Consider the following 22,450-nt stretch of genomic DNA (forward strand, 5'->3'; position numbering starts at 1 on the left):
CAGTAATAATTTAATTTGGGTTTACCCTCCGGTCAGAATTTTTCATAAAACTGTGATTGTTATGTCTGTAGATCAGGAGAAAATAGACTGCAATTTTCAAGATGGATTTTGCTATTGGAGACAAGATCCCTCAGACCAGGGTGATTGGGAGAGAATCAATGGACCTTCCTACCCACCCTTAACTGGCCCGAATGATGATCACACATTTGGAAACAAATCAGGTAAGATTGCTTTTTTCTTATTCGTTCGTGGGATGTGAGCATCCTTGGCTAGGCCAGCATTTATCGTTCATCCCTAATTGCCCTTGACAAGGTGGTGGTAAGCTGCCTTCTTGAACTGCTGCAGTTCTTGCTGTTAAGAAGGGAGTTCCAGGATTTTGAACCAGCAACAGTGAAGGAACGGTGACATAGTTCCAAGTCAGGATAGTGTGTGGCTTGGAGGGGAACCTGTAGGTGGTGATGTTCCCATGCATTTGCTGCTCTTGTCCTTCTAGGTGGTAGAAGTCGCAAGTTTGGAAGGTGCTGTCAAAGGAGCCTTGGTGGGTTGTTACAGTGCATTTTGTAGATGGGACACACTGCTGCCACTGTGTATTGGAGGTGCAAGGAGTGAATGTTTGTGGATGGGGTGCCAATCAAGTGGGCTGCTTTATCCTAGATGGTGTCAAGCTTCTTGAGTGTTGTTGAAGCTGCACTCATCCAGGCAAGTATTCCATCACACTCCTGACTTGTGCCTTGTAGCTGGTGAACGGGCTTTGGGGAGTCAGGAGGTGAGTTACTCGTCTTATAATTCCCAGCCCCTGAACTGCTCTTGTAGCCGCAGCATTTACGTCCCTGGTCCAGTTCATTTTCTGGTCAATGGTAACCCCCAGGATGTTGATAGTGGGGGATTCAGTGATTGTAATGCCATTTAACATCAAGGGGAGATGGTTAGATTCTCTCTTGTTTGATATGGTCATTGCCTAGCACTGGTGTGGCACAAATGTTATCTGCCACTATCAGCCCAAGCCTGGATGTTGTCCAGGTCTTGCTACATTTCTGTACAGACTGCTTCAGTCTCTGAGGAGATGTGAATGGTGTTGAACATTATACAGTATTCAGTGAACATCCCTACTTCTGACCTTATGATGGAGGGAAGGTCATTGATGAAACAGCTGAAGATGGTTGGCCCCAGGATATTACCCTGAGGAACTCCTGCAGTGATGTTCTGGGAATGAAATGACTGACCTCCAACAACCACAACCATCTTTCTTTGTGCTAGGTATGACCCCAACTAGTCGAGAGTTTTCCCCTGATTCCCATTGACTCCAATTTTGCTAGAGCTCCTTGATGCCATACTCGGTCAAATGCTGCTTTGATGTCAAGGGCAGTCACTCTCATCTCATCTCTGGAATTCAGCTCTTTTGCCCATGCTTGGACCAAAGCTGTAATGAGGTCAGGACTGAGAGGCCCTGGCGGAAGCCAAACTAAGCATCAGTGATCAGGTTATTGCTGAGCATGTGCTGCGTGATAGCACTGTCAATGGCCCCTTCCATCACTTTTCAGATGACTGGGAGTAGCCTGATAGGGTGTTAATTGCTGGGTTGGATTTGTCCTACTTATTGTGCAGAGGACATACCTGGGCAATTTTCCACATTGCCGGGTAGATACCAGTTTTGTAGCTGTGCTGGAACAGCTTGGCTAGGGGTGCAGCTAGTTCTAGAGTGCAAGTCTTCAGCACTATTGCCGGAATGTTGTCAGGGCCCATAGCTTTTTCAGTATCCGGTGCCTTCAGCCACTTCTTGATATCGCGTGGAGTGAATCAGATTGTCTGAAGACTCAAGAGGAGGGCGAGAAGTATCATCCACTCGGCACTTCTGGCTGAAGATGGATGCTCGTGCTTCAGCCTTGTCTTTTGCATTGATGTGCTGTACTCCCCAGTCATTGAGGATGGAGATATTTGTGGAGCCTCTTCCTCCTGTCAGTTGTTTAATTGTCCACCACCATTCACGACTGAATGTGGCAGGACTGCAGAGCTTAAATCTGATCCATTAGTTGTGAGATTGCTTAGCTCTGTCTATTGCATGCTGCTTCCACTGTTTGGCATGCAAGTAGTCCTGTGTTGTAGCTTCACCAGGCTGACATCTCATTTTTAGGTATGCCTGGTGCTGCTCCTGACACGCCCTCCTACACCCTTCATTAATGATTCTGTTTTAACCATGATATAGAACTTACAGTGCAGAAATAGGACATTCCACCCTCCTGGACTATGTCAGTATTTATGCTCCACCAGAGCCTCCTGCCACCCTACTTCATCTCACCCTATTAGCCTATCTTTTTCTATTTCTTTCTCCCTCGGATGTTTATCCAGCTACCCTTTAAATGTATCTGTGCTACTCGCCTCAACTTCTCCCTGTGGTAGCAGATTCCTCACTCTTGCCACTCTCTGGTTAAAGAAGTTCGTGCTGAATTCCCTATTGGATTTATTTAGTGACTATCTTATATTTATGGCCCCTACTTTTGGAATCCCCCACAAGTGGAAATATCTTCCCTATATCTACCCTATCAAATCCTTTTTCTAATTTTAAAGACCACCACTCAGCCTTCTATACTGCACAAAGCAGGGAGAAAACCAGGGCCGTGATCGCAAGATAAGGGGGAAAGTGAATTGCTCACTTAAAACATGCTGGAGTCTCACAGGTATAACTGGGGAGTTGTCTGGCTCCCTCTTCTCCCCTGATTTAACCTCTACAGCAATGAGGCCACAAGCTATCTCTGCAGCTCTGTACACAATGAACAGAAAGTGAGGGCTCTGAAGATTCTTCGGATCATGGATGACAGGTCCAACATGATTCAATCAGAATAAAGGTTAAGAGGTTAGGCCAGTTTTCTGCCCTCAGTAAACTTCAGCTCATCCAAAACTCTGCTGCCTGTATTCTGACTCTTCTTCTTAGGCAGTTCCTCAGGAACGAGGATGACTTTCTTCCACTCCAGAATTGTGGGTCCTTAGGTGACTGAATAGTCCTATTCCGGATCCGCACACTCTGCCACAGGTCAGGCAGGTGGTGTTTGTTGAGGCGAGTGAATAGGATTCTCGAATTTCCAAACGCTCCTTCCGCTGTTTGTGCTAGGTCGCTGCCTGGGCATGTCGACGTTGTTCGAACTGGCTGGCACCTTCGCAGATGCTTCTTCTCCATTTTGGGCGGTCTCAGGCAAGAGATTCCCACAAATCAGTGGAGATGTCACATTTTTTTCAGGGACGCTTTAAGGACATCCTTGTAGCTTTTCCTCTGCCCTCCTGGTAGCCTCTTGCCGTGACGGAGCTCGGAGTAGAAAGCTTGTTTTGGGAGTCTTGTGTCAGGCATGCGGACGATGTGGCCCACTCAATGTAACTGACTAGCCATGACCAGTGTCTCGATACTGGGAATGTTGGCCTGAGAAAGGACATTGATATTGGAGTTCCTGTCCTGCCACTGAATTTGCAGGATCTTGCGGAAGCACCGCTGGTGATATCTCTCCAGGGCTTTGAGATGTCTGCTGTACAGTGTCCATGTTTCCGACTCACCCTGTGCTCAATAACCTACATTGGTTTCTGGTCTGGCAACACCTCAATATTAAAATTCTCATCCTTGTTTGCAAATCCCTCCCTGGCTTTGCCTATCGCTATCTCTATGTTCTCATCTAGCCCTCCAACCTTCCATGATCTCTGCGCTGCACTAATTCTGGCCTCTTGAGCATCCCCAATTTACATTGCCCCACCATTGGTGACCATGCCTTCAGCTGCCAAGGCCCTGAGCTCTGAAATTTCCTCTCTAAATCACTCTGTCTCTCTATCTCTCGCCTCTTTTAAGATGCTTCTTAAAACCTACCACTTTGACCAAGCTTTCGGTCACCTGCCCGACTATCTCTTCACGTGGCTTGGTGTCAAATGTTGTTTGTTAACGCTCCTGTGAAGCACCTTGGGATGTTTTACTACATTAAAGGCACTATATAAATGCAAGTTGTTGTTATTGGAAAGAGACTATCTGTGTTTGTCACTGCTGTCCCTCACTCATTTAACACAACCCTCTCCTATAAATGCTACATCCCAGAAGATCAGCATGTTACCAAACCTATTTCCTCTTAGCACCATAGCAAAAGCTAGCAGCCGGGGGTAGGTGTATCAGTTTTGCTACCAAGTCTGTTCCTGCAGTTGAACGGGAGTGTCTTGTGAATATGTGCAAGTGTAGAGAATGTGGAACAAAATCGCCCCCTACTGACTTCAATCTAGAATTGGAGCTATGCATGGAGCTTTCTCTGCTTTTTTGCACCGAGGTTAGAGAAAAAAATTAGCCCAGTAATTTAGCGAGCTAGTTTTAAAAGTCAACCTCCAATACAAGAATTTTCCAGTGGAAGTAGCAACCAGTCCTCAAATCTCCTTTCAACAACCCTGTCTCAGTGGGTAGTATTCTCAGCTGAGTCAGAAGGTCATAGGGTTAAGTGCCACTCCAGAGGTTTGAGCACATAATCCAGGCTGACAGCCCCAGTGCAGCACCGAAGGAGCGCTGCAGTGTTGGAAGTACTGTCTTTCGGATCAGATGTTGAACCCAAGTCCCGACTGCCCTCTCAGGTGGATGTAAAAGATCCTCTGGCACTATTTCAAAGAAGAGGAAGGGAGTTCTGGCCAATAGTTACCCCTCCACCAGCGTCACTAAAGCAGATTATCTGATCATTATTATGTTACTGTTTGTGGGATCTTGCTGTGTGCAATTTGGCTGCCACATTTCTGACACTACAGTAGTGACTACACTTCAAATGTACTTAATTTACTGGATTGCTCTACAGAGAGCTAGTACGAACTTGATGGGCTGAATGGTCTCATTCTGTGCTGTAAGAACTCTATGACTCTAATTGGCTGCAAAGCATTTGGGTCATGAACAGTGTAATAGAAATGCAAGTCTTTCTTTAAATAGACTTCTCTTTTGTCTTAGTTTTTAGTCAAATAAGTTATAGCAACATTCCTGCTCACCTCTTCACCTAAACCCCTGGAATCCGTAAAGTTGTTGGCAGATGATTGAATCTCCATTGTATCTTAATGCAGTATATTCACTTGTATGAAAGCTGTGATAACCTTGTCTCCCAATAGTATTCTCTTGCTGTTTTTACTGGAGAGCTAGAAAAGGAGAGCAGCACTAAAACTAAACTAGATCAATATCCCCCAGTAATACAAGAAATGGCCGTGAAAACTCTTGCAGTATTAAGACAGCTGAGATTTTCAGATGTAGAAATCTTGGGCAGTGTCTAGCCTCTGGCTGATATCATGACTATCTCTGCTCTATCTCTAGAGTGTTTTAATAAAGTGTTTCCTCTGATTAAAAAGCACAGGCGATCACGCACCACCTTGATTGAAAAGAAAGACTTGCATTTCTATAGCACCTTTCACAACCTCAGTACATTCCAAAGTCCTCAATGGCAGAACAGGTGGAGGAAGATGTGCCATCTGAAATATCTCAAGGGCTGTTCTGGTGGCCAAAGACTGCAATAGAATGAAACCCCCAATCGTCATGCTTTCCTTGCTATTGCATCAAGATGTTGTTCTATCAAGATACTTGTGGAAGCAGGTGTGCAACAGTTTCTCCATGTTAAAAGATGTCACACGCAGGTGTCTACCTTTTCGAGTAATAATAATACATTCCAAAACATTTTACAGCCAATTAAGAAGTTTTGAAACATAGACACTGTTGTAATTTAGGAAACATAGCAGTGAATTTGCACACAGCGAGTTCACACAAACAGCAATGAGATGTAGGTTAGATGTGCTGTTATCGTGATGCTGACTGAGGGGTAAATATTGCCCAGCACACTGGGGATAACTCCCCTGCTCTTCTTTGAAATAGTGCCGTAGGATTGTCAGGGCCTCAACTGCTGTTCAGAGGGTAGCATTCTCACCTGAACCAAGTAACGACACCTCTGACAGTGCAGCACTCTCCCAATACTACACTGGAGTGTTTGACTAACTTTTTGTGCTCAAGTCTCGAGTGTGACTTGAACCCACAGCCTCCTGCTGTGACCCACAGCTGACTGGTGCATCCCTCCACCACCTTCATCATCATTGGCAGCTGTGCCTTTAGCTGCCTAGGCTCTGGAATTCCCTCTCCACCTCCCTCTCCTCCTTAAAAGCCACCTCTTTCACCCCTCTTTCTTTGGTCAGGCGCCCACTTCTTGTTCGATTGTGCTTCTGTGAAGTGGGATGTTTTTCAACATTAAAGGCGCTAGTGAATGCAAGTTTCTGCTGTTGCACTGATATCTTGATGATTTCTCTTTAATTTCAGGGTATTATATTATGACACCAATACGACCATTCAATAAGATCAGAAAGATCCGTCTCTTCAGCCCTATATTATCTGTCGAGCCCGAGCCTTCATGCCTCAGTTTCTGGTAGGTAATTGAGAAACCATTATTGGGAAACCAATTGAAGACCCAAGGCCCAATAACCACCAGGAGCTAAAAGAGTAAAAGCAATGACGTTCTCCAGAAAATAGGGTTGAGATGAGGCCGAGTTTGGGTTTTGAAGAGGCCATCGGGGGGGGATGTAAATGTGCACATATGAGCAAGTGTAAGGGTGTGTTTGGGCGTGTAAATGTGTTAAGTGCATTGGTGTTTGTATTGAGGCATGTGAGCTTGTGTTAGTGAGTTAATGGGTAAGTATGAATGTGCTTTTGGGCATGCAAACATTAAAGATAGAATCAGGTTTCACTGAGATGCCACCATGATGGGCAGATGCCCTCACTGTCCAGACCCATGTTCTAATAACAACTATAGGAGTGAGCACTTTCAACAGCAAATTAATCAAAATCTGGCAGAGGGGGAGAAAATAAACACGTAATCCTTTTTAATTTCAGATTGGTCTGAGATATAAAACCATTTATTGTGACTGAACTATAATGTATCAGGTGAACTGAATTCATTAAATTTCTGTTTATCATGTTTAGAAAGATAGAAACAGAAACAGAGATATATGTCACAGAAGGAGTCTATTGTGTCTGCGCTGGCTAATAAAGAGCTAGCCAGTCTAATCTCACCTTCCAGTTCTTGGTCCATAGCCCTCTAGGTTACAGCACCTCAACTGCATTTATTATAAAACATTATACAATAGACCATGTTAATTATCCAAGAAGCACCACAATTTAGGAAGGATGTAATGGGGAAGATGTAGAGGAGATTTAGTAGAATGCTGCCAGGGATGCGGGTCTTCAGTTATGTGGACAGGCTAGGGATTGTTCTCCTTCGAGCAGAGAGGATTAAAGGGAAAGTCTTCAACTTAATAGCAGTGGTTAATGGATGTTTTTCGGGCTGGAGGAAGGTTTGTAGTGGAGTTCCCCAGGGGTCAGTGTTGGGACCCCTGCTCTTCCTGATATATATTAATGACCTAGACCTTGGTGTACAGGGCACAATTTCAAAATTTGTGGATGATACAAAACTTGAAAACATTGTGAACTGTGAGGAGGATAGTGTATAAATTCAAAAGGGCATAGGCAGGTTGGTGGAATGGGCAGACAAGTGGGAGACTAAATTTAATTCAGAGAACTGTGAAGTGATTCATTTTGGTAGGAAGAACATAGACAATATAGAATAAAGGGTACAATTCTAAAGCGGGTGCAGGAACAGAGGGACCTGGGTGTACATGTACATAAATCATTGAAGGTGGCAGGACAGGTTGAGAGCATGGTGAATAAAGCGTACAGTATCCTCGGCTTCATTAAGAGGTGCATAGAGTACAAAAGCAAGGAAGTTATGTTAAACTTATATAGAACACTGGTTCCGCCTTAACTGGTGTATTATGTCCAGTTGTGCGTGTCATACTTTAGGGAAAAAGTGAAGGCATTAGAGAGTGGGCAGAAAAGGTTCACGAGAATGGTTCCAGGGATGAGGAACTTCAGGTATGTGGATACATTGGAGGGATTGGAACTGTTTTCTTTGGAGAAGAGAAGGTTGAGGAGATTTGATAGAGGTATTCAAAAACATGAGAGATATGGACAATGCAGATAGGGAAAAACTCTTCCCATTGGTGGAAGGATCAAGAAAAAGAGGGCACAGATTTAAGGTAATGGGCAAATGAAACAATAGCGACATGAGGGAAAACATTTTGATGCTGCAGGTGGTTGGGATTTGGAATGCACTGCCTGAGACTATGGTGGAGGCAGGTTCAAGTGAGGCATTCAAGAGGGAATTGGATTGTTTTTGAAAAGGAAGAATGTGCAGGGCTACGGGGAGAAGACTGGGGAGTGGCAATAGGCAAATTGTTCTTTTGGAGAGCCAGCGCAGACACGTTGGGCTGAATGGCCTCCTTCTGTGCTGTAATAATTCTGTGATTCTGCTATAAAAGACTTTTATAGAGTATATAAGGAGAAACTGTTTCCACTGGCAAGAGGATCGATAACCTAAGGACAGGGATTTAAAATAATTGGCAAAAGAATCCAGAGGGAAGATGAGGAGAAATCTTTTTTTACACAGCGAGTTGTTATGATCTGCAATGCACTGCCTGAAAGGGTGGTGGAAGCAGATTCAATAGTAACTTTCAAAAGGGAATTCGACAAATACTTGAAGAAAATTTTGCAGGGTTATGGAGAAAGAGCAATGAGTGGGACTATTGGATAGCTCTTTCAAAGAGCTGCACAGACACTGGACCTCCTTCTGTGTTGCTTGAATCTAGGCTTGTGTTTTCAGTCTCTATGGAATGACAGGGTGACTATTCCCATGTATTCTGCACAGACTCAGGAGGTCTTCTGATTCTCTTCTCCTCTCAGGTACCACATGTACGGATTTGACGTTTCCCCCTTACGTGTTTACATCATCAATGACAAAAACGAATCGCGGACAGCTTTTGAGAAGGACGGAAATTACGGGAATCAGTGGAACTACGGGCAGCTGACAATAAATGAAACCGTGGCAGTCAGGGTCAGTTTCCGCCAGTGACTTAACGCAACATCCTTGTTCCTCATGTTTCCTCGGGCCGCACCTCACTCTTGATAGCAAAAGCTTTGCTGCCAGGGAGTAAAATTTGTTCCATTTTGTTCTGTTTATTTCGTAGAATTGTACAGCAAAGAAGGAGACCATTCAGCCCATCATGTTTGTGCTGGCTCTTTGATAGAGCTATCCTATTAGTCCCACTTCTTTGCTCTTTCCCCACAGCTCTGCAAATTCGTTTCCCTTTCAAATATTTAACCAAATTCTTTTTTGAAACTTTCTATTGAATCTGCTGCCATGCCCTTTCAGTGCATTCCAGATCGTAACAAGTTGCTTCATAATTAAATTTCTTCTTGTCTCCCCTCTGATTCTTTTGTCAATTGTATTAAATCTGGGGCCTCTGGTTACTGACCCTCCTGCCAGTCGAAATAGATTCTCCTTATTTATCTTGTCTCAAAAGGCACCCTGACTTCATCTGTCTAACATTTACATTTCTCATACCATTTAACTCCTACATGCTCTCTGAAGGAACTTTCTAGTTTAATGCTGTCTCAATCATAAATTTCGGGCAGTTTTTGTAATATTCATCAAGGGTTAGATTGAGATGGCCACAAATTCATCATACAGCAAAAGAGACTTTCACTCCATTCAGCTGAGTCACATTTAAACTCCCAGAGGTTCAAGGGCAGTTTACCAGCTCAGGGCTAAGGCTCCAATGCAGTACTGAGGGAGTGCTGCACCATCACAGATGCCTTTCTGTCAGATGAGACACTAACTCGAGGCCTAGTCTGCCCTCTCAGCTGGATGCAAAAGATCCTATGGCACTATTTCAAAGAATCGAATAGTTCTCCCCGGTGTCCTGGCCAATACTTGTCCCTCAACCAGCACTATCTGTTCATTTATCTCATTGCTAATTATGAAATCTTGCTGCACTTCAAAAGCATTTCATCTTTTGCAAAGCACATGATGACATTCTGAAGTCTTGCAAGTTTTTTCTTTCTTTCTTTCTGTGCATCACCTAATCCCCATAATATATTATTCATATTTTGATTTTTCACTTCTGGGACCTGAGCTCATGCAGTTCAGAATGAAGGGCTCTCCTCCCTCTGATGGAGACAGGCTGGTGAAATGTCTATCTCTACCTACCTGGGTTGAATCGGGTTCAAAGCCACATATGACAAAAGCCTCTTTGATGGTGCTTTTTGGGCGTTCATTGAAACTTCCTTGGTTTCGGCTCAGCTTGTAGTAGGCTCAGGCTGGCAGGATAAACCTTTCCCCATTCAACACAATTAATAGTTATGTCTTTGCAGCCTCACTCAGAAGAGACCATAACAGTAGACAATCAGGCTGCTGAGGTACATTTGGTTGGTTAAGATATTGGGACCTAGTCAACATTGTAAAGGCTGTGGGGTCTGTGCAGTAGCATGAGAATTGTTTCCATTCCTCAGCACTGTCAATGGATGCCCTGAGGTTTTTGAAATGATCTTATTGAATTAAGTAATCAACATCATCCCCATTCCTCAGGACAGTGGTTCTTATTGGATTAATAATCCACAGAGCCATGGAGATTTTGTTTATTTTTCATTTTCAGGATGTGGGCGTTACTGGCAAGGTCGGCATTTATTGCCCATCCTGACTTGTGATGAGCCTTTGTCTTGAATTGCTGTAGTCTGTGTATTGAAGTTGCTTCCAAAATACTCCCTTGTTATTCTTTGCGATGGTTTGATACAACTGAGTGGCTTGCTCGGCCACTTCAGACAACAGTACTTCTTGATCCATCTATAGGGGGAGAAGAGCTCACCCCTCATTGACATTGAGTTGAATGATACTCACATTCAGGGGAGCTGGCGGTCTAGTGGTGATATCACTGCACTAGTAATCCAGAGACTGGGTTCAAATCCTACCACAGCTGCTGATGGAATTCAAATTCAAGTAATTAATAAAAATCTGGAATCAAAAGCTAGTCTCAGTAATGGTACCATGCAGCTATTATCAATTGTCATAAAAACCAATCTGGTTTGCTAATGTCCTTTAGGGAAGGAAGTCTGCCATCCTTACCTGGTCTGGTCTACATGTGACTCCAAACCCACAGCAATGCGTTTGACTCTTAACTGCCCTCTGAAATGGCCTAGGAAGCCATTCAGTTGTCAAGGGAAATTAGGGATGAGCAACAAATGCTGGCCTTGCCAGTGACACCCATAAGCCACAAAAGTATTTTAAAAAATGCACAACTGACAGTTTGCACAGATCTCTCTTTATGATATTCTCCATCCTGGTCCCGCATGGTAGTGGCTGGCCTCCTTCTTGTGTTTCTCCCCCTTTAATGGACTGATCAAAATGGCAAATTGATGCCACCTTCTTGTTGATCTGAGATACCCCATGCAATCGTAGACCAACACATTGAATCAGAATTTAAACAACTTTCAAGAACATCTCACTATTGCTGTGCACTCCCGACACCAATGGAATCAACATGGAGATGCGCCGAGCAACAGCAGACACCTTGCCTCACATGGTGCGGGGTGGAAGGAAGAAAGCAATTGGGCTGAGGGTGATGTCCTAGGGCTACCCCTGTCCCCACCAACAGATGGGCTGCAGGGCACATCCCTAACCTGCCCTATTGGCGCCAAAATCTGCATGATGTGGGAAGGCCTGAAAGGGGAGAAAAATAAACCTCAAAGAGAGGGAGAATTTACCCCAAAAAACAATCCAGTAACAGCAGAACAGGGTTTGCATTGCCAAGACTCCACTGGAAGAAGAAGGTGGGGGTCAGCCAAGGTGTTAATGTTTCAGTGCTATAATGCGTGTTTCTGCATACTCGCTTATTCATTATTCAGGTTGTCTTTGAAGCTATTAAGAGCACTAGCTTGTATTCTGACATTGCGTTGGATGACATATCTCTGACAAATGGCACCTGCAAAGAGAGTGAATACCCAGAACCAACAGCTGAACCAAAACCCACAACACCCCCACCAGGGCCCAGTGAGTATGAAAGGACATTCCTGAGATATATATACATGTACATATCTATAGACAAGAGAATGAATGATGAACTTTTAAAAAGCACTCCCTGTTAGCTTATTGGGTCAGATGCAGCAAGTGAGCCATTGAGAGCAGGAAGAATCAAAGTTCTATTCCCAAACTGCGCTGAGTTAGCAGATTTTAGTCAGAAAACACAAAGTGCTGCAATTGGCCTCAATTGGTTCCTGAGCTAAGGACCAGGAGAGAAAGTCATCCAAGATTCCCAATCCTGAATGCTGTCAAATTGAAATATAAAGCAAGATTGGGTTTGTCTGAGATAATAGCATTTGCAACTAGAATAATCATTTATTTTGCATTATCACAGAGAAACATCTCAATGTGCTTTATATCATGGACCACTTTTGAATTGTCTGTTCTCCGGTAGACAAATGCAACAACCAGCCACCACCAGCAATGTCCCACAGCTACAATGAGATGATTCACCAGTTAATCTAGTTTTTGGGTTGCGTTGGCTGATGAAAGCATGTTGGACAGGATACCTTGGTCAATGCCTTGATCACCTTTAAATTAAATCATGGAATCTTTACAATCCACAGTAAGAGGCAAACTAGACTTCACTTTGAGATCTCATCTAAAGGACAACCAGCTCCAATACTCTAGACCACAGTGGAGTGACATCCCAGATTAGATACTCAAGACCTAGAATAGGGCTCAAACCTATAATCTATCTGCTCAAGAATAGCAATGATACCAACTGAGCTAAGTCATGTCCAAGTTATAGGCTACCCCTGCCCTCTCAGATATGCAAACAATATTACAATAATCTCTACCAATGGCTCTCGGCTGAAGTTCTTCCCCCAAGAGTGACCATACTCCAAGTTAAGTCATTGTATCTGAAGCACAGTCTCGGAAAGATGTGATAGGATACTATATAACTGCATGTTCTTGTGTTGCATGAGGTGGCAGAGGACAGGGGACAGTCAGTGTCCATGGAACCAGCAGCCCAGCGAGAGTCAGGGCTTACAGGAGAAGATGCGCGAGAATTGGAGGCTCAGTCCTGCCTGGTGAAAGCTGAAAGCTTGACAGCTGCAGTGTTACACTGTGCACTCGATAATATAGAAAAATTCTTCTTTTTTCAGCTGACTGTGGAGGCCCATTGGAACTAAAGGAACCAAACACGACCTTCAGTTCAATGAACTACCCCAGAAACTACGTGAATTTAGCATTTTGTAAGTAAGACTCTTCTTTAGTACCAGTTGGATTTGATTTTTATTCACAGTACCAGCAATTTGAGAACAGATGCTGTTTTTGTGCTGAATTAATTGTGTTTCTTATTCTATCTGCTTTGTACATAAGAAATAGGAGCAGAGATAGACCATTTGCCCCCTCGAGCCTGCTCCACCTTTCAATAAGATCATGGCTGATCTGATTGTGGCCTTAACTTCACTTTCCTTTCTGCCCCAGAGCCCTTTACTCCCTTCCTTTGTTAATCAAAAATCTGTCTAACTCAGCCTTGAATATATTCATTGACCCAACCTCCACTGCTCTCTGGGATAGAGAATTCCAAAGATTAACGACCCTCTGAGAGAAGAAATTCCTCCTCAACTCTGCCTCAAAAGGGAGACCCCTTATTTTGAAACTGTGCCTCCTCGTTCTAAATTCCCCCATGAGGAGAAACATCCTCTCAGCATCTACCTGTCAAGCCCCCTCAGAATCTTATACGTTTCAATTAGATCACCTCTCAATCTTTTAAACTCCAATGAGTATCGACCCAACCTGCTCAACCTTTCCTCATTATCCCAGGAATCAGCCTAGTGAAATTTCTCTGAACTGCCTCCAATGCAAGTATATCCTTTTTTAAATAAGGAAACCCAAACTGTACGCAGTTCTTTAGATGTGGTCTCACTCTGTAATATTTGTAGCAAGACATCCCTACTTTCTTACTCCATCACCCTTGGAATAAAAGCCAATATTTGCCTTCATAATTACTTGCTGTACCTGCATGCTAATTTTTGTGATCCATGTATAAGGACACCCAGAACCCTCTGTACTGCAGCATTCTGTAGTTTCTCTCCATTTAAATAATATTCTGTTTTTTCAATTCTTCCTGCCAAAGTGGACAATCTCACATGTTCCCACATTATACTCTATCTGCCAGATTTTTACCTACTCACGACCTATCTATATCCCTTTGCAGACTCCATGGGCTGGATTTTACATTAGGCGGATGGGAGCTGGCCATCGACATAAAAGTCAGTGGCGAACGCGCTTCCGCCCAGCCCGGGGATCCGTCCCGCATTTTACGGGTCTCAAGGCTTTAATTGTTCTGAGGCGGGACTTCCACCTGCTTGAGGGAGGAGGTCCCGCCTCATTGAGTTGCCGGCCAATCATCAGGCCGGCAGCTCTTACTCCCAGCAGCGCCACCAGGAGCGGTGGCCGCTGCTGGGACAGCAGCCCAGCTGGGGACATGGAGCCAGGAGTCCAGGTAAGTTATGGTTGCCTCGCCGGACTAATCGGTCATGCTCCAGCGAGGCAAGGATGGTCATTTGGGGGGAAGGGGGGTGTCTCAGGGCCTGGGGGCAGTTGGGGATGTGGGGACAGCCCTCAAGCAGGCACCCTGTGCCTGTTTGTCCATGCCCCCTGCCCCTATACACTGACAGGCCACCAGGTTTCACTGGGCGGCCTTTCACATCTCCAGGATGCCCGCTTGCCACAGGTAAAATCCCCGTGGAGGCCGGCGAAGGCCTTTAAATGGCCGTTAAGTGGCCACTTAAGGGCCTTGATTGGCCTGGGGCGGGCAGCCTGTTTCTCGCCTCCCCCGCTAGCCCACATAAAGTGGGGCGGAGGTGGGAGCGGGTCAGGAAGGCCTCCACGTACCTCCTGCTCAATTTTACACTAACCCCACCACCATCCGGCTTGCTGCAACTCCGGCCTATGTCTTCCTCACAACTTGCTCACCTACCTATCTATGTATCATCTGCATATTTGGTGACAATGCGCTTGGTCCCTTCATCCAAGCCATTAATATAGATCGTAAATAGTTGAGGCCCCAGCACTGATCCCTGTGGCTCTCCACTAGTTACATTTTACTAACTTGAAAATGCCCCATTTATCCCGACACTCTGTTTCCTGTTAGTTAGCCAATCCTCTCTCCATGCTAATATATTACCCCCAACAGCATGGGCTGTTATCTTGTGTAGTAAACTTTCATGTGGCACCTTATCAAATGCCTTTTGGAAATCCAAATGCACTACATCTACCAGTTCTCCTTTATCTACCCTGTTTCTTACATCCTTAAAGAACTCTAATAAATTTGTCAACTACGATCTTCTTTCACAAAACCATGTTGACTCTGCCTTTTTTATTCTTTCATGGGATGTGGGCATAGCTGGCAAGGCCAGCATTTGTTGCCCCATCCCTAATTGTCATTGACAACTGAGTGTCTTGCTCGGCCATTTCAGAAGGCAGTTAAGAGTCAACCACATTGCTGTGGATCTGGAGTCACATGTAAGCCAGACCAGGTAAGGACAGTAGATTTCCTTCTCTAAAGGACATTAGTGAACCAGATGCCTTTTTTAAAACAACAACTAATGACAGTTTCATGGCACCATTACTGATTCCAGATGTTTTTCCTCTTTATTAAAAAAATGCATTTAAATTCCACCAGTTGCTATGGGATTTGAACTCATGTCTCCAGGACATGAGCCTGACTCTCTAGATTACTAGTTCAGTGACATTACTGTTACGACCAAGGCGGAAGGAGTGCACTGTTAATTCAGTCCCACTTCTCCACAGGTCACAACAGATCAATAAGTTTTCCCACTTAACAAAACAGCCAATTAGATAATCTATTTGCCCCCAGAATAAGGCACACCAACCAGGTTTCTTTAATAAACAACAAAATTATCTGTTTATTATAAACCAAGTCTTAACCAATAATGAAGTAAATATATATTGAATTGAAATATTAAAGCCCCTTTTTTTTATCCTAGCCCTCACACACACTTACATACTGAACAAATTAACTTGGAAAAAAGGGATTTTTGCTTCCAGCTGTTACAAAGAAATAAAAAATAAACTTAGACCTCAGTGAAGATATGAAAGGAAGTCCTTTTGTTTTGGCGAGGTGTCCCAAAGCCAAAAAAAATCGTGTGATTGGTTAAAAATGTACTTTCTTTTTTTTTTACTAACTACTTTTTTTGATTTATCTATTGGTTATTTGAAAAAGACCATAGGACAGAAGTATCAGAAAGTATTTAACTCATAAATTTATATAAAGTAATAAAGTAATTAACTAAGTAGAGATGACTGGGCAGGTGATGTGCTGTAGCTGTATGATGTGGGAGCTGGCTGTCCCCATTGTGAGAGGCAGGGACCACATCTGCAGCAAGTGTTGGATGCTGGAAGAGCTCCGGCTCAGAGTTGATGATCTGGAATCTGAGCTTCAAACACTGCGGCACATCCAGGAGGGGGAGAGTTACCTGGACGTTTTGTTTCAGGAGGCAGTCACACCTGGTAGATTAAGTAATTCAAATTCAGTTAGTGATCAGGGACAACAGGGTGTGATTGCAAGTGAGGCAGGTAGGGAGATCCTGAGTTCAGGAGTGGAGGAGCCTCAGCCTTTGACCTTATCCAACAGGTATGAGATACTTGCTCCCTGTGTGGATGAGGAAAAGGGCTGCGGGGAGGATGAGCCAACTAACCATGGCACCATGGTGCAGAAGGCCATTCAAGAGGGCGGAGCAAAAAGACAAGTGGTAGTTATAGGGGATTCTATAATTAGGGGGATAGATGGTATCCTTTGCAAGCCGGATCGGGAGTCCCGCATGGTGTGTTGCCTGCCCGGTGCCAGGGTGCAGGACATCTCTGACCGGCTTGAAAAGATATTGGAGCGGGAGGGGGAGGATCCAGTTGTTGTGGTTCACGTTGGGACTAACAACATAGGCAAGGCTAGGATGGAGGACCTGTTTGGGGATTATAAAGCACTAGGAACGAAATTAAGGAACAGGTCCCCGAGGGTCATAATCTCCGGATTACTGCCCGAGCCACGTGCAAATTGGCTTAGGGATAAGAAAATTAGGGAAGTAAACACGTGGCTAAGGGAGTAGTGTGGGAAAGAGGGGTTCCATTTCATGGGGCATTGGCATCAGTTTTGGAACCAGGGGGATCTGTACCGATGGGACGGTCTCCACCTGAACCGATCTGGAACCAGTGTTCTAGCGAAACGGATAAATAGGGTGGTCTCTAGGACTTTAAACTAGTGACTCGGGGGGAAGGGAAAGGGAAAACTACAGGGAGTATGATGATAAATAAAAAGGTAAGCAGCAGGCTAACATGTGTGCAGGAGGGTTTAGGTTCAAGGCAGACGATGAAAGAAGCAGAAAGGAAGGATAACTCAGGAGTTATTATTCGAGATGTTGGGAATCATGAGGGTAAGAAAGCTAGCAGAAAGGCACTTTACCTGAATGCTCGTAGCATTCGTAACAAGGTTGATGAGTTAACGGCACAAATCATCGCGAATGAATATGATTTGGTAGCCATTACGGAGACATGGTTACAGGTTGGTCACGACTGGGAGTTAAATATACAGGGGTACCAGACTATTCGGAAGGACAGACAGGAAGGTAAGGGAGGTGGTGTAGCTCTGATATTCAAGGACGACATCAGGGCGGTGCTGAGAGATGATAAAGGTTCTATGGAGAATGAGGTTGAATCCATTTGGGTGGAAATTAGAAACTCCAAGAAGAAAAAGTCATTGATAGGCGTAGTCTATAGGCCACCAAATAATAACATCACATTGGGGCGGGCAATAAACAAAGAAATAACTAATGCCTGTAAAAATGGTACGGCAATTATCATGGGGGATTTTAATCTACATGTAGATTGGTCAAACCAGCTCAGTCAGGGTAGCCTTGAGGAGGAATTCGTTGAGTGTATCCGTGATAGTTTTCTTGAACAGTATGTAATGGAACCGACGAGGGAGCAAGCTATCCTAGATCTAGTACTGTGTAATGAGACAGGAATAATTAATGACCTCATGGTTAGGGATCCTCTTGGAAGGAGTGATCACAGTATGGTTGAATTTAGAATACAGATGGAGAGTGTGAAGATAAAATCCAATACCAGGGTCCTGTGCTTGAACAAGGGGGACTACAATGGAATGAGGGAGGACTTGGCTAAAGTGGACTGGAAACAAAGATTTTACGGTGGGACAGTTGACGAGCAGTGGAGAACTTTCAAAGCAATTTTTCAAAGTGCTCAGCAAAAGTATATTCTAGTGAAAAGGAAGGACTGGAGGAAAAGGGGTAATCTGCCATGGGTGTCTAAGGAAATAAGGGAGGCTATCAAATTGAAAGAGAAGGCATACAAAGTGGCCAAAAGCAGCATGAAACTAGAAGATTGGGAAAACTTTAAAGGTCAGCAGAAAGCTACAAAAAGAGCTATAAAGAAAAGTAAGATGGAACATGAGAAAAAGCTAGCACAGAACATAAAGACAGATAGCAAAAGTTTCTATAAATATATAAAACGAAAAAGAGTGGCTAAAGTAAACGTTGGTCCTTTAGAGGATGAGAAGGGGAATTTAGTTATGGGATATGATGAAATGGCCGAGGCATTGAACAGGTATTTTGTATCGGTCTTCTCAGTGGAGGACATTAATAACATGCCAGTAATTGACAAAGAGACGAACGTAGGTGAGGACCTGGGAACAATCATTATTACGGAAGAGGTAGTGTTGGGCAAGCTAATGGAGCTAAGGATTGATAAGTCTCCTGGCCCTGATGGAATGCATCCCAGGGTTCTAAAAGAGATGGCGGGAGAAATAGCAGGTGCACTGACGGAAATTTTCCAAAATTCGCTGGACTCTGGGGTAGTCCCAGCAGATTGGAAAACAGCAGATGTGATCCCACTGTTTAAAAAGGGAGGTAGACAAAAGATGGGGAATTATAAACCGATTAGCTTAACCTCTGTAGTGGGGAAGATGCTTGAGTCTATCATCAAGGAAGAAATAGCAGAGCATCTCGATAGAAATTGTCCCGTTGGGCAGACGCAGCATGGGTTCATGAAGGGCAGGTCATGCTTGACAAATCTTTTGGAATTCTATGATGACATTACGAGCAAGGTGGACAATGGGGACCCAGTGGATGTGATGTACCTAGATTTCCAAAAGGCCTTCGACAAGGTGCCGCACAAGAGGCTGCTGCAAAAGATAAGGATGCATGGCGTCAGGGGTAAAGTATTAGCATGGATAGAGGATTGGTTGACGAACAGGAAGCAGAGAGTGGGGATAAATGAGTGCTATTCTGATTGGCAATCAGTCACGAGTGGTGTGCCTCAGGGATCGGTGTTGGGACTGCAATTATTTACAATTTATATAGATGATTTGGAGTTGGGGACCACGTGTAGGGTGTCAAAGTTTGCAGATAACACTAAGATGAGTGGCAGAGCAAAGTGTGCAGATGACTGTGAAACTTTGCAGAGGAACATAGATACATTGAGTGAGTAGGCAAAGGACTGGCAGATGGAATACAATGTTAGTAAATGTGAAGTCATTCATTTCGGTAGGAGTAACAGGAAAAATGATTATTACTTGAATGGTAAAAAGTTGCAGCATGCTGCTATGCAGAGGGACCTAGGTGTCCTTGTGCATGAATTGCAGAAGGTTGGTCTGCAGGTACAGCAAGTAATTAGGAAGGCAAGTGGAATGTTGTCCTTCATTGCTAAAGGGATTGAGTTTAAAAGCAGAGAGGTTATGTTGCAGCTGTATAAGGTACTGGTGAGGCCGCACCTGGAGTACTATGTGCAGTTTTGGTCTCCTCACTTGAGAAAGGATATACTGGCTCTGGAGAGGGTGCAGAGGAGGTTCACTAGGTTGATTCCGGAGTTGAGGGGTTGGCTTATGAGGAGAGACAGAGTAGATTGGGATTATATTCATTGGAGTTCAGAAGAATGAGGGGGGATCTTATAGAAACATATAAAATCATGAAGGGAATAGATAAGATACAAGTAGAGAGGATGTTTCCACTGGCAGGTGAAGCTAGGACAAGAGGGCATAGCCTCAAGATTAGAGGGAGCAGATTTAGGACTGAATTACGAAGGAACTTCTTCACCCAGAGGGTTGTTAATCTATGGAATTCCTTGCCCAGTGAAGTAGTTGACGCTTCTTCAGTAAACGTCTTTAAAGCTAAGGTTTTTGAACAATAAAGGAATTAAGGGATATAGTGGGAGCGCGGGTCAGTGGATCTGAGTCCACGAAAAGATCAGCCATGATCTTATTGAATGGCGGAGCAGGCTCGAGGGGCCGGACAGCCTACTCCTGCTCCTAGTTCTTATGAAAGCCGAATAGGTGGCTGCCACTAGGAATCTTTCCTGGCAAGGTTGATGAAAAGTCTACTTTGAGAAGGTATTCAAAGAAATTCAACTACAGAAGGCTTCACATAGGTCTTCCATCAGGTGTGCAGCAACTAAGGTTTCAGTTCTCACACATTCGATGCAAAGTTCTTTTAAAAATGCAAGGTTTCTGCAAACATTCAGGATTTCATCAAAATACGGGAGGCAACAACACAACGTCATACAGGCTTTTGCTTTTCAAGAGCAGAAATTCTTCAGAGAGGTAACAGTTGTCTGGATTTTCTTCTGATCTCCTGGCACATCTAAAGGCAAATTCTAACTGCCTCTTAGTTCAAAAACCAGCTGGCTTTTAACATTTCAAAATGAAACCAATTTTTCCAGGCAAGTCCTAGTATAAACATAAACCCTGTCTTGTCACACACAACTCCCCGCTGTGTTTACTTGAAATCATGTGCCTTCTAGTAAAAACATGTTTACTGGTCAACACAACAAAAACAAGAAATGCTGGATTCACTCAGCAGGTCTGGCAGCATCTGTGGAAAGAGAAGCAGAGTTAACGTTTCGGGTCAGTGACCCTTCTTCGGAAGTGGGGATGTTCGCTGATGATTGCACAAGGTTCAGCACCATTTGCGACAGTGAAGGAACGGCTGGTGTTGCTGGTTCCGAAGAAGGGTCACTGACCCGAAACGTTAACTCTGCTTCTCTTTCCACAGATGCTGCCAGACCTGCTGAGTGAATCCAGCATTTCTTGTTTTTGTTTCAGATTTCCAGCATCCGCAGTATTTTGCTTTTATTTTACTGGTCAACAGTTTGTTGACCTTCCTTTATAAAAAAAACACCCACAAATTTCAGCAATCTTCAGATGATTCAATGTCCATGAAATCCATTTCAGTTTTTAAAATATACATTCTCAAGTTTTAACCAAAAATGGAAACCCTGTAACATTGCCATTACACCACTGTTTTTTTTTATTCGTATCTGGGATGTGGGCATCGCTGGCTAGGCCAGCATATATTGTCCGTCCTTAGTTTCCCTTGACAAGGTGGTGGTGAGCTGCCTTCTTGAACCGTTGCAGTCCATGTGGGGTAGGTACACTTACAGCGTAGTTAGGAAGGAAGTTCCAGGATTTTGACCCAGCAACAGTGAAGGAACAACAATATAGTTCCAAGTCAGGATGGTGTGTGGCTTGGAGAGGAACTTGCAGGTGGTGGTATTCCCATGCATTTGCTGCCCTTGTCCTTATAGGTGGTAGAGGTTGCAGGTTTGGAAGGTGCTGTCTAAGGAGCCTTGGTGCATTGCTGCAATGCATCTTGTAGATGGTACTCACTGCTGCCCCTGTGCGTCGGTGGTGGACGGAGGGAATGTTTATGGATGGGGTGCCAATTAAGCATGGATGGTGTCGAGCTTCTTGAGTGTTGCTGGAGCTGCACTCATCCAGGCAAGTGGAGGGTATTCCATCACACTCCTGACTTGTGACTTATAGATGGTGGACAGGCTTTGGGGAGTCAGGAGGTGAGTTACTCGCAGCAGGATTTCTAGCCCCTGACCTGCTCTTGTAGCCATGGTATTTATATGGCAACTACAGTTCAGTTTATGGTCAATGGTAACCCCCCAGGATGTGGATAATGGGGAATTCAGTGATGATATTGCCATTGAATGTCAAGGGGAGATGGTTAGATTCTCTCTTGTTGGAGATGGTCATTGCCTGGCACTTATGCGGTGTATATGTTACTTGCCACTTATCAGCCCAAGCCTGGATATTGTCCAGGTCTTTCTGCATTTCTACATGGACTGCATGGGAACACCACCACCTGCAAGTTCCCCTCCAAGCCACACACCATCCTGACTTGAAACTATATCGCCGTTCCTTCACTGTCGCAAATGGTGCTGAACCTTGTGCAATCATCAGCGAACATCCCCACTTCTGACCTTATGATTGAAGGAAGGTCAGCTGAAGCAGCTGAAGATGGTTGGGCCGAGGACACTACCCTGAGGAACTCCTGCACTGATGTCCTGGAGCTAAGATGATTGACCTCCAACAACCACAACCATCTTCCTTTGCATTAAGTATGACTGCAACCAGCAGAGAGTTTTCCCCCTGATTCCCATTGACTTCAGTTTTTCCAGGGCTCCTTGATGCCATATTGGTCAAATGCTGCCTTGATCTCAAGGGCAGTCACTCTCACTTCACCGATTGC

At 44.3% G+C, this 22,450-nt stretch overlaps 1 protein-coding gene across 1 annotated transcript in view; it reads left to right on the forward strand.

The window, feature by feature from the left end:
• Window positions 1–22,450, forward strand: part of tmprss15 (transmembrane serine protease 15) — a 111,095-nt gene that overhangs the window by 40,074 nt on the left and 48,571 nt on the right. The window contains exons 11-15 of the mRNA XM_068040023.1: window positions 72–221; window positions 6,287–6,392; window positions 8,762–8,912; window positions 11,759–11,903; window positions 13,043–13,132. Coding sequence (XP_067896124.1) covers window positions 72–221; window positions 6,287–6,392; window positions 8,762–8,912; window positions 11,759–11,903; window positions 13,043–13,132 — 642 coding nt within the window. The remainder of the gene's footprint in view (window positions 1–71; window positions 222–6,286; window positions 6,393–8,761; window positions 8,913–11,758; window positions 11,904–13,042; window positions 13,133–22,450) is intronic.

Source organism: Heterodontus francisci, chromosome 10 (genome assembly GCF_036365525.1).
Source record: "Heterodontus francisci isolate sHetFra1 chromosome 10, sHetFra1.hap1, whole genome shotgun sequence".
In the NCBI taxonomy this organism is placed as follows: Eukaryota; Metazoa; Chordata; class Chondrichthyes; order Heterodontiformes; family Heterodontidae; genus Heterodontus; species Heterodontus francisci.